At 38.1% G+C, this 12,598-nt stretch overlaps 1 protein-coding gene across 6 annotated transcripts in view; it reads left to right on the top strand.

Annotated features, from left to right (window-relative positions):
- oxr1a (oxidation resistance 1a) overlaps window positions 1–12,598 on the top strand; it is a 222,080-nt gene that overhangs the window by 156,465 nt on the left and 53,017 nt on the right. For 3 of the 6 annotated variants that reach the window (XM_088326394.1, XM_088326393.1, XM_088326395.1), the window contains one exon: window positions 5,070–5,152. In XM_088326394.1, the coding sequence (XP_088182520.1) occupies window positions 5,070–5,152 (83 nt within the window). Of the gene's footprint in view, window positions 1–4,734; window positions 5,153–12,598 lie in introns of those variants that run through there. The other 3 variants (XM_088326392.1, XM_088326391.1, XM_088326390.1) reach the window with 2 other exon arrangements.

Raw genomic sequence — 12,598 nt, 5'->3', positions numbered from 1 at the left:
TTAATAAATTCAAAAAAAGTAAAAAAAAAAAAAAACTTTTTCACATTGTCATAATGGAGTATTTTGTGTAGAATTTTGAGACAAGAGATTAAATTAATACAATTTGGAATGAGGCTGTAACATAACAAAATGTGGAAAAAGTGTAGCGCTGTGAATACTTTCCGGATGCACTGTATATATGTATATTGATACACAATGCTCACTCGATATGGAGTTTCTAGCTATGTACCGGGAGAGTTAACTGTGGTCTTTGTGTTTGCTGTATACTTTCCACCGCTAACAGTTTCACCAGATGCTAACGTTAGCATAGCGCTATATCTCCTGCCCGCTGCTAAACATCAGCTTGCACTACCCCAACGGAGCTTATCGTCGACAGCGACTTTAATCGGGCATGTTTATTGACTGTACTCCCAAATCCTTTCAATTGTGGACTCCCAAATCTACTAATTGTGGACTGAGCAATTCGGAAAAACGCTGGACTGAGCAATTCGGAAAAACGCTGGACTGTGTAATGTAAGATCAAACATTCGGGAACTCTGTTTGACCCTCACAATTCTGGGGGTGCCCCTTATAAACCAGTGAGCCTTAACTACGGTACATATTATTCATAAATAATTCACCTGGAGTCTCAACAAGTCTTTAACAAGCCATGTATTTTTATTTTTTAAACCTTTTCCAGGCAATACAAATATTAGTATTGATTAAATGTCAACCTGTATTAGTCCATCCACACCTGTGCTTTGTGACTAAGGCCAAGAGAGAGAGTTAGACTTCCCAACAGTTTATCTAAAAATAACAGCTGGGGTGGGATACATAACCAGCAGGCAGGAAAAAGCAAGGGGAGGAAAATCTGCCACTTGTATATTCTCTCAGACTACGAGGTAATGTCTTGTTGTTTACTCTTGCTCTTGCCCATGTTTTTTTTCTTGTTGCTTCGTAATGCAAGTGTTGCACTTGCAAACAGTGATTTATCTTGAGAAATATGAAACACAAAGAAAAACAAGATTAGTTTGTCGTTTAATACTCTTAGGATATTCAAGAATGAATGAATTCAGCCTTGTGTTTTGTTGCACACCAACTTCTTTTCAAGTAAAGTCATATCGGTTAGTAGGGCCCTTAAACAAAGCATGTCCAAAGTCCAGCCCGGGGACCAGTTAGGGCCCTTGCGATCTGATTTTTATATAAAATAAAATTAATATGTGGCCGACCCGCAATGTTGACTGAAGTATAAAATCAATCTGTACAAAATAGGAATTCCCCATTTCACCAAATGATGGTCGTATAGCCCATTGGCCACCTTGCCTTTGGCTTTCTGTGAAAAATTTAGCCCACCCCATTTCCGACACGGCGACTGTAAATAAAAAAGGAAAGTTGACTGTGAGGGAGTATTTTTTCACCTAAATCCAAAACAACTGCATCTGCCTAATTTGCCCTGAGACTGGCTGTTTCCAAAGAATATAATATCAAGTGGCAATGCCAGACAAAACATGATGACTACGAAAAGTGATCTGTAAACGAAAGCTGTAAAAAGCAACTGAAAAGCTGTTTTAACAGCACAGCAGTACTTTTTTACAAATTCCTGTGAGTCAAATGATCACAAAGGCGAGGTACTAGCTCGCGACACTGATCCCCAAGCACTGCAAGCCTTTCACGGACGGTGAGTTTATAGTTTATCAGGCTGAATATTCAACCCTCATTTATTCTCTGTTCACCAAATCTGGCTTGCTTTCTGAAAAGTTTGGACACACCTGCCTTAATCACAAAATTTCTCAAAGGACTGCGCAGGCCACAATTACACCATCCCCTGATCTGAAACCGGCATGCGGGTGAGGAAAAACCTTAGCATGAGGAATATAAGAAACAAGGCACTGAACAGTTTTCTCAATTGATTGTGTGGTAGTTTAGGCCAATAGTCAGCAATTAACATGCTCTTTATGGGAACACGCATATTGTAGCACATAGGTTTTTTTCAAATTCTTTAAAAAACATCTGTGTTTGTTTGCTGTAAAAAGGGGAAAAACAGGTTTGTTGTACTTAGTCATATTGAGTACCAGCCCACATCGGTCTATATCTTTTATTGGGAAGAGTACATGAAGAAAATAGTCCGAGTTGGATGAAAATTCTGAATTCTTTAGCACCAATCCAGATGAATGGTTTGCATCAGTGTTTTTCAACCATTGTGCCTTAGGAAATTGTATGGTTTCATCTGTGCAAAAAAGCATGCATACTGCAAGAATACTGCATAATGACACAGTATTCTTGCTGAAGGATACTGTATAATGAGTATTCTTGCTGCATCATTCATCCATATCAGTAGGTTGCAGCAGTCTAGGTTTTTTTTCCCTTTTTGTATACTAATTATCCGTGGGTGTGCTTGAATCCATCCTAGCTATCGTCAGGCAGTGGGCAGGGGACACTCAGAACTGGTTGCCAGCCAGTCACAGGGGCACACAGGGACGGACAACTCACTCACTCATTCACACTTAGGGACAATTTGGACTGGCCAATTAACCAGACGTGCATGTTTTTGGAATGTGGAAGGAAACCGAAGCGCCCAGAGGAAACCCACGCAAGCACAGGGAGAACATGCAAACTCCACACAGGAAGGCTGCTAGCTGGATCTGATCCCATGACCTCAGAACTGAGCCACTGACGCGCTAACCACTCATCCGCCGTGCCGCCAAAAGGGAAAAATGTTGCACATAATTTTAATTAACTTCAATTTGTTTTTTTATATTACCAAAAACTGATGGAATGGCACATATTTTCTCATTTTACGTATTATTTAGGGCAGCACGGCAGCGCAGTGGTTAGCGCATGTGCGGCACAGTTCATGTCTTGGGAAACTCCTGCGTGGGTTCAAATCCAGCTCCAGACTTCCTGTGCCGAGTTTGTATGTTCTCCCCGTGCTTGCGTGGGTTTCCTCCGGGCACTCTGGTTTCCTTCCACATTCCAAAAACATGCATTTTAGGTAAATTGGCCGGTTCAAATTGTCCCTAGGTGTGAATGAGCGAGTGAGTTGTCTGTCTCTGGCTGGCAACCAGTTCAGGGTGTCCCTTGCCCACTGCCCGATGATTGCTGGGATGGGCTCCAGCACCCCCGCGACCCTACTGAGGATAAGCGGTGTAGCTAATGAGATGAGATGAGACGTATTAATTATTTATTTTACTTGAAAAATAGATGTGTTTTAAAGCAGGTTAAACATACAGTAATATCCCAAAGAAGAGCAAAATAATGAGCAAAAATGTATAATATCCTGAGCCACGGTGGCCACAGATTATGAGAAAAATCTTATAGCTTCAATTCAGACAACATGATACTTTAACCTTTAAAAAAAAAATCTGGTGCCACGCAGGAAGAACCCGGTTCTTCAGAATGATGCAGCAAATGTACTAATCAGTCTGACCTGTGCATAAACATGTGTGATATGATATCTCACTAAAAGTTTCTATGCCTTTACTTGAAAAAAATAAACAGTACATTTTAAGCATTGCAGTTTTGTGAGTTCTGAAGGGGCTACCCTGGCAGTATAAAACCTGTTTACAGAATTTGCACTTCGGGATGTGGAATGTCACCTCTGCGGTTGGGATGGAACTCGAGCTGGTGTGTGAGGTCAAAAGAGAGACAAGTCTTAATGGAAGCGTTAGGGCCTCAGCTATTGAAGACAGCACATGCTGTATTTGTTTGTATTTGATGGCGCGAGCTCTTGAAACTTGCCACACTAGATGTGAGTATATAATTATTTATTTTTGGTTTTGAACTCACAACACCTTGAAACATCCAACCACCCAGATCTCGAGTCAATCTCATACATATTATTAACACTAATGGTATATTTATTCATATACATTAATATGCCCAGACATAAATTCCAATTGTTTTTCTAATTTCTCAGAGTTTACAGATCTATACATGAGGTTTTTGGAAACTCACCACAATCAATAAATCAATGTAGTTCTTAACTCCCAGCTCCAAATTTATTGTATGTATTTACAGGTTGTGCTCATACGTTGCTTGCCAGAAACATGGATTTATTTACACCATATATGATAGTTACAATTTTAGCAATGTCTCCCTATTGATAGAAAATAAACATAACATGTTGAAAAAAAAAAAAAACAATTAACTTGAGGCTTGTTAGCCAAATTTAGCATGTATATTTTTAATCTTGCCAGTTGCAATTTGTTTTCTGCTATTGCACTACTTTTTTTGCTCTAAAACTTGGGCTACTCTCCAAGCACCATCTTGTAATTTATTTTTTTATCTACCCAGACATTGTTTTATGTTTTTTATTTTTTAAGTCCTTTCAATGTTTACCTTAAAGCGCATGGGTCGACTAACCCAACTATCTTAATCGGACTATTTGCAGTCCAAATAAAGAGCATATTTGCACTTCTGTGCCTCTTTCCATGAGCTTGCCTTACCCAAATATTGACAATATTTTGATCTTATTCCGTTTATTCCTGACTTTTAAACTTGCTCCTTACTTTTAAAACTTACATGTTTATCTCGTCCCATTTCATCTGCATCAAAACAACCTAAACTATGCGTTGAAGTCTTGTGCCGAGGTCCATCGTACATCCCCTGTTACAGTATGTACAGGAGTCAGATTCTTTCCCTCCCTAGCGAACCCTTTACATATTTATCCCGACAAATCTCACTTGCCAACGTCTCCCTCTCCCGTAAGCCCTCCCAGTTTCGCATACAGAGCGACGCTCTATCGCGGGTCAGCCCGTTCTCTGCCGGTAGCCGAAGAAGGCTAGGTGAGCAGATTTCAACAGCTGTCATTGGTCTGTATGATGATATAGGAGGAGGAAAAAAACCCGAGAGTGGCAGAGGACAACAGCGTGAGAGGGAGCATGAGGCTAGAAGCAGAGCGAGAAGCAAAGAGAGAGAGAAGAGGGAGAGAAAAAGCTGTCGGGCGCGTACAGCTCACATAGCCGGCTGGCTGGCTCCCTTGTTGTTGACGAATGAGCTGTCTACCCACGGGGCTGGGAAACGGCGGCTTGTGACAAGCTGGGGAGAGAGGAACATGAATGTAATGCGTACCTTGCCTCGCCTGCTTACAGATACCGGCCAGAAGAAGACCCCGGAGAAGAAGGATGTGAGGCGTATGTCATTCCAGAGACCCAAAGGGACCGTCGAATATTCTGTGAGTAGCGCACAAAATAAACAAGCTCTTCAGGATCTGTTTTGCACGGTCTGAGCGTCTTCTGCTTGCATGGTACTGCAGCTGCTCTGTGCTTGCGTTCATCAGCTGCTGGTGGTTTTTGTTGCGCTGACTAGCCTTGCAGGGGATGTTTATGAGCAGAGTGTCTACCCATGCTTGGTAGCTTCGAGGTAGTTTCATTTTTTACTTGTGCAACATGTGTACTTAAGCCCTAAACTAAAAAGATATCAGAGGTATCAAAGGTTGTGGGAGCAGTGTTAACAGACGTAATATGAAGAACTATATTTATTTTAACAACTTATGTTGATATAGTTTTGTGGTACTTGCTTTTCGGATCTTTATAAGCCTCGTATCGACAACATTCCACCACAGGGCTAGCTGTGCTTGTGAATGACCTTCTAACTGCATTGTCATTTGTATCGATTTCCCGGGTGTTTTGGGGATGGGCAGTGTAGTGTTTTGGTTTATCATATGCTCTAGTGGCACCAACTAAAAATGGAAAAAGACCCTTCTTTGCTTCGTGTTCTTGAAATGACCCTCAAATGCAGCTGCAGTCAGACAGATTTTCCTCACCCCTCTCCGTGGCAACAGTGAGGCGTCGGATCATTGTGGCTCCGCTCATTCTGTGTCTGCATGCCGAAGAGCGAACAAGAGAGTAGAAGCATGCCATGTTCTAGTTGATTTCTTCTGCCCCTTCCCCTTGCTGTTTGAATGTGTTTCTTCAGATGTGCTAACATTCCTCATCTGTTACTCATTCTAGAGCTGATAGTTGACAAGGCAATTTTACATTGGGAAGGGTTTTTCACTTGTTTTAGGATTGGGAGAATTGATCGAACTTGTTTGATTTACAAAATATTGTCAATTTGTAAATTTGGTATGTTATAGGGCGGGGAGATTCGGCCCAAAAATAAAATCTCAAGTTCAACAGTCAATCTGGATCCTTAAGACTTGTAATAGAAAAAAAAACCCGGCCCTGCACAAATATTACAAAAAGTTGTTTTGATTAAATGATAAATTCTTTGCAAAGTGCTCAGACAATCATATATTTTCAAACCAATTTTAATATAAATTTAACACACAATGCTTGTACAAAAATGGGCCGCATATAGCTTGTAACTAGAATTAAAAATGTCTTTATTGTCATGACGTGATGAAGTGAACATTATTTACAACAAAATCAAACATGGTATTTCAGGCTGAATGTGTAATAAAGTCTTAAAATGTAAAATTAGGGTATAAGTAATGTTAGCACACATTGGCAAAAATATTCACAAGGCAATGCTTAGTTGCTGGCCAAAATTATACGTGCCTTAGAACACTAGTAGAGAAAAAGTACTGCAATGAAATTTACAGGAAAATAATTCACAAAAAGTCTAGAAATAAGATGAATACCCATTTATGTATATAACTTGTTTAAATGCTGCCATTGACTAGTCCATAACATGTGTTTAAAGAACAGCACCAGCTCTGGGTGATTTCAATTCTATCCATCAAGATTTTCAAGGTTTTGGTATTATTCAAATTAAAAATATATTAAATTACAAAGTGGATCAAATGAGAATTTTTGTGTGTGTTTTTTTTTTGTTGCCAGCCTTATTTTGCTATGAGATTGAGGGTAGAATGTAAGAATATTTTGAATTAAATTACTCAAAGTAAGTGCCTATTCCCAAACAATATTTACTAACTAGTTATTTGTGGTGTTTAGGTAAATTGTAACAAGAGATAAGTTGGTCTTTGTTTATATATATATATATATATATATATATATATATATATATATATATATATATATATATATATATATATATATATATATATATATATACCAGTATATATATATATATATATATATATATTTTATGAGCTATGACTCAACTATCTATTAAAACTGATTTTTAACCCAGTTATTCCTGTCCAATATATTTGCACAGTATTTACATTTTAATCTAAACTTATTTTGAAAAGTATTTTGTGAGGGTTATTGGTTAAAATCATATTTGTCTAGACCAGGGGTCTCCAACGTAGTGCCCACAGACCTGTTCTGAACATAGCTCACCGGTGCTGGGTCATTGTGATTTCCTTTTTTTAAAAAAAATGTTTTTGTTGTTGTTGAATCAGTTTATGTAAGCCTACTTCCAATAATTAACAAGTTAATAATATAGTAACAACCTGGTTATAACATTACAGGCTGTTATTTTGTAAACATGTATCACAAAAAGTAGCTATTTGCTTGAAAAGGGTTTGAGACCCCATGTCTAGACTGACAGATAAAATGGAGTTTTTATTTTTCGGCCATAACGTCCAGACCGACTTAATTATTGTTGAAATCACTCTAAACAAGAAAAATATGTCATATTTGGGCTAAAAATATTTGCCTGAATCCACTAATATGTCACATTATTGACAGCACTCTTTTCATTTGCACCATTTCCTTCATCTAATAACAGTAAAGGCTTAATTTCTCTCTACCGATTTTTTTCCGGGCTCTGTATCAACTTTTTAAGTTTTTTTTTTTTTAGATTTTTCCCCAGCAAAGGATTTGGTCACAGCCTTGTATGAGGCTGTACACAAGAGCCAGCCGAGGAAATGCTGACAGCAAATTGTTTAGGAAATGTTATTCAGCGTAGTTGTGTAACTTGATTTGTATTTTTTTCTATTTGCACTTGCTATAATTGGCTGCATTTGGGGGTAAATTAGATGCAGTGCCAAGCTCTATTTCCTTCTTTTCTTTTCTTTTTTTTTCCTTTTTGCTTTCTTTTACCTCCACTGCTGTTTTTGAGAAAATGTTACATTTGCCCAATGTAGTTGCTAGTTACCCCTCTATGCATCAGTGTTTGTATTACTATTTTATTTTCTTATAGGTAAAGTGAATAGCTAAGACAATGATACTTGATAATAATGAGTTACATATATATTTTTTAGCCATAGCATGGGATACATTAAGTATTGAAACACTTGTATAATGTTTAACTGTGGTGTATATTCACATAATACATTAACACACCCATAATCATAAGCACTTTGTGCAATAGCGATATGTCAGTGTTATGGTGCTCAAAACACTCTTGCAATTATCGTTATTATTGACAAAGTAAGTACTGATAGATTTATTTGTAAAGTCAAGAACTAGTGTCCCCAACGCTACTTTTGGGAGACATGTTTAACGAAGTTTGGACATGTTAAATGAAGTTCCACAGTATTCCCGCGCCGTTTCATGGTTTGGTTTTCGTATACACAGTGCATTGCGGATTTTCTCTATGAATAGTTCCCACGTACTTTGCGGAATTGCACTAGTACACTTAAGCCAATTGTAGAACGGCCTACTGTTTCTTGGGTGCTGATGAGAGCAATCCAAATGAATCTTTAACATGACCAGTGACAAACGAATAACCCAGGATGCATTCAGTTTGCAAGCAATCCGATTGGGAAGTCAAACACAAAAACAAGGTGTTGTGTGCCCTACCAGTCTGGCTTGCATTGCAATGGACACATTTGACAGCATTTGAGTAATAGCTTTATCATGAACTAATAATCGGCTGTGCCGTGCTGGCAGTCGGCTGCGTTTCCCTATTTTGCTCTCCAGTAGATAACTTTATAATCTAGCTCGCAGCCTGAACAGGAAAATGGTGTGTTTCCTCTTAAGCTTCCTTATCGATACCATCTTCCGCCCCCTCCCTCACCTTCTACCTCACACACACTGGGTAGTTTTTTGTTTGTTTTGTTCTGTTGTTTTTTTACTTCTTATTTAGAAATAACCTGAGCATTCTCAGCCCATCTGCCTAGACACTGATAACACCATTTCATTCAGTGGTTGCCATGTATTGGCTGACCTGCATCCAATTGAAAATTGGTCTGTGGAAACAAGAGACAAAATCCTGCAGACTTAGGCAAAGCAAAGAGCAGTGCAGAGGTGAGCCACTCTACGGCATTTTTCACTCTCTCCCTTGTCTGCCAGGAATGAAGGCCGTTCAAAGTCAAACTAAATGAAGCCCTGAAAGGACATATATGTCATATAGCCTCGGTCCTCCTTAGTGCAGGTTAGCTGTGAAGTTCAATTTAAACTAAAATTAGAATGTGCCTTGCCTGCCAGATGCTATTTTGGAAAGACAACTACATTCTGTTACAGTATACAAGTATTTCTTGGAATCAATTATATCAAATTTTCATTACAGATTAATTTCCAGAACTATAATGTGCACCTAAAAATCCCCAAATTACCAGAAATTTGAAAATGCACCATACAACCCAGTATTCCTCATACACTGCAAAATGCGTTGGATAAAGTTGGATAGGTGTGCGTTACTTCACAAGGTTTCACAGTACACTACCGTATTTATGCAGTTATTCATCAATTGAAGAAAATTGCTGACCAAAATCACATAACATTGTATGCAACAGGAATCCAACCCAAGTCAGAGTGATGAAAGCCCAGACACTAAACCCTCTAGTCTAGACCAATGCAAATGACATACGAAAAGAGTAATTTTTTTACCATTATCTAACATTTGTTTCTGGCACAGTGAGTAAGAATAGTGAAAATGACATACAATCAAATGCCTTCTTGTATGGCAACTGCATCAGTAGTGGTCTAGAGCAGTGGTTCCCATCCTTTTATGAGACGAGGCACACTTATTTTCAATAAAAAATCTCAGAGCACATTTTAAGATGTTTCAAAATGATTTAATGGCACCAGTTTAACATTTCCCCCTTTTTTTTAGCTTGAATTATCATTTTGCGTAAATTGACAGTGTAGTTTTTCTATAAAACAAACCAAACATAATACTTAGAATAAGCAAAAACTGTCTGCCAGTGGCACATCTTTTTAACTAAGTTTTAACTTTTTCCAATTTTTGTTATCCTCTAAAATAAGAATATATCTAGAATCAGAAGAGTTATGAGAAAACTTTATTTATTTAAGTTATTGTATTCATATTATTGTTTTGCAGTGCAATCTTACACATCCTCTTGGAACAAAATGATTAAATAAATATATAAATACATTTCCCTGTACTACCTCTGGAGCAGATAATTAGTGCATTAAAAAAAAATTGTCCGCTGCCACCTACTGTTGGATGAATGTTACAGTTAACTGTCTTATCGATGGAAGAAAGCAAAGATACTCAACAGTTGCATGCTTTTTTGCAAAGACAAAATTTGGCAAATATATGCTGCACACTTGAAAAGGTCTCACGGCACATTAGTGTGCCCCGGCACACTGATTGAAAAACACTGGTCTAGTGGTTAGATTTCAGCGCTCCCACCGCTGTGACTCGTGTTTGACTCCTGTTACATATGGAATTTTTTGCAACACTTTTTGACTGATCAAACATTTTACACTAATATATGACGCAACGATCAGACACTTATAAATAATAGCTTTTACTGTAGTCTGAATTCAATGCGCCTTTTAGTACAGTGTGCCTCATATATGAGAAATATATAACAAAAGAGTACTTATGGGGGTGGGCCTGAAAATCAGGTGCACCTTGTAGTCCGTAAAATATGGTACCTTTCTGGATGTTTTTGATCATAACTTTGCTGCTTGTTGAATGAGTTACATTGCAGACAGGAAGGATTCAAAGTATTGCACTTGATGGTGACACTGTAATTCCCACACAAGCAAGATGGCTTTTGAAATTAAATCACTTGTCATTTGATTTAGCTTTTGTCTGTCTTGGCTGTCCGACTTTGTGCTTGTAATGTATTCTGGGGACTATGAAAGCAGAGACACAAGGAGAAAAATATTCTTAAAGGAATCCCTATAAAAGGGACATAATGTTGTGACTTAAAAGTTTTCTAAAACTATGCGCTAGGTGCAGCCTCTACAAGTATGTCGGTGTGAAGAGAAATAAGAGTGTTCTGCCATTTCTTTAGTTATGTTATTCAACATCCTCGACCTCTTTGTGTTTGTTCCATGTACTGAAGGATACTTGTCCACTTTGCAATTCTGTACAGTGTTAAATAGATCCATGGAGAGAGAAGAATCCCCAAACTAAAGACTATACTTTCTATTCAAACCCGCATGGCAGCTATTCGAGAATTGATTACTTTTACATTTCAAGACAACATATGCATACAGTAGTAGAGTGTGGTATAGAGAATATTACTATAAGTGACCATTCTCCAATTACTTTGAAACTAAGTTTAGACAATGAACCCCATTTTAGGTATTGGAGGATGAATGTATCTCTCCTCTCAGATAAAAACGTAGTACAGGAAATAAAACGGTGTATAAAAGAATATTTCCAAATCAATGACAACAATGAGGTTTCTCCATCAATATTATGGGAAGGAGGGAAAGCTGTAATAAGGGGGAAATTAATTGAAATATCGTCCCGGCTGAAACGAATACGCTTAAAGAATCAGAAGGAATTGGAGGATAAGATTAAGGAATTAGAAGAACATAAAAAAACACCAAGTGAATCCAGATTACAGGTATTAAAAATAACCAGAAGCAAATTAGATGAACTTTTGACAAATAAAGCAGAAGGGGCTCTGCGCTTTGTGAACCAGAGATACTATGAAATGGGCAATAGAGCCAGTCGACTGCTCGCCTTCCAACTTAAAAAGGCCCAAACAGATAGAATTATATCACAAATAAAACATCCTATCTCTAAACAATGTTTAGTAAAACCCAAAGGTATAGCAGAAGCATTTGCAGATTATTATAAAGAATTATACAAGGACTCAGAAAATGACTTAGATAGCTACACGCAGACATGGGGACTTGAGACTTAGTGACTTGGACTCGAGTCGACTCGAGTCGCTGTTTTTATGACTTGTGACTTGACTTGGACTTGGCAATCTAAGACTCGGGACTTGACTTGTGACTTGACTTGCCCAAGAAAAAAATACTTGGGACTTACTTGGGACTTGAAGGTGAAGACTTGAGACTTACTTGAGACTTGCACATGTGTGACTTGGTCCCATGTCTGGCTACACGGCACAAAATTTTTTAGGAAAACTACATTTACCGACACTAACAGGAGGGGATACATTAGAAATTATTCGCCCCATTACAAAACAGGAAATACAAGACACAATAAATAACTTAAAAATAAATAAATCACCAGGAACGGACGGATTCCCGGGGGTGTTCTACAAAAGCTTTAAGGAAGAATTAACACCAGTACTGCAGAAAGTATTCAACTATGCTCTAACAAAAGGAGATCCCCCCAAAGCATGGTCGGAAGCCATCATAACAGTCCTGCACAAAGAAGGAAAAGACCCAATATTGTGTGAAAGCTATAGACCAGTTAGTTTACTTTGTAATGATCTAAAAATTCTTACAAGCATACTTGCAAAAAGAATGCAGAAATTTATAGCGAAATTAATTAGAAATGATCAAACAGGGTTTATTCCGGGAAGGCAGGGTGCAAACAATATTAGGAGGATACTAAACATAATTACGAGCACAAAATCTAAGAC

Source organism: Urocampus carinirostris, chromosome 2 (assembly GCF_059441175.1).
Source record: "Urocampus carinirostris isolate Australia breed hairy pipefish chromosome 2, RoL_Ucar_1.0, whole genome shotgun sequence".
NCBI classification, from domain to species: Eukaryota; Metazoa; Chordata; class Actinopteri; order Syngnathiformes; family Syngnathidae; genus Urocampus; species Urocampus carinirostris.
Note: the sequence above shows the minus strand (reverse complement) of the source record. Positions and strands in the feature narration are given on the sequence as shown.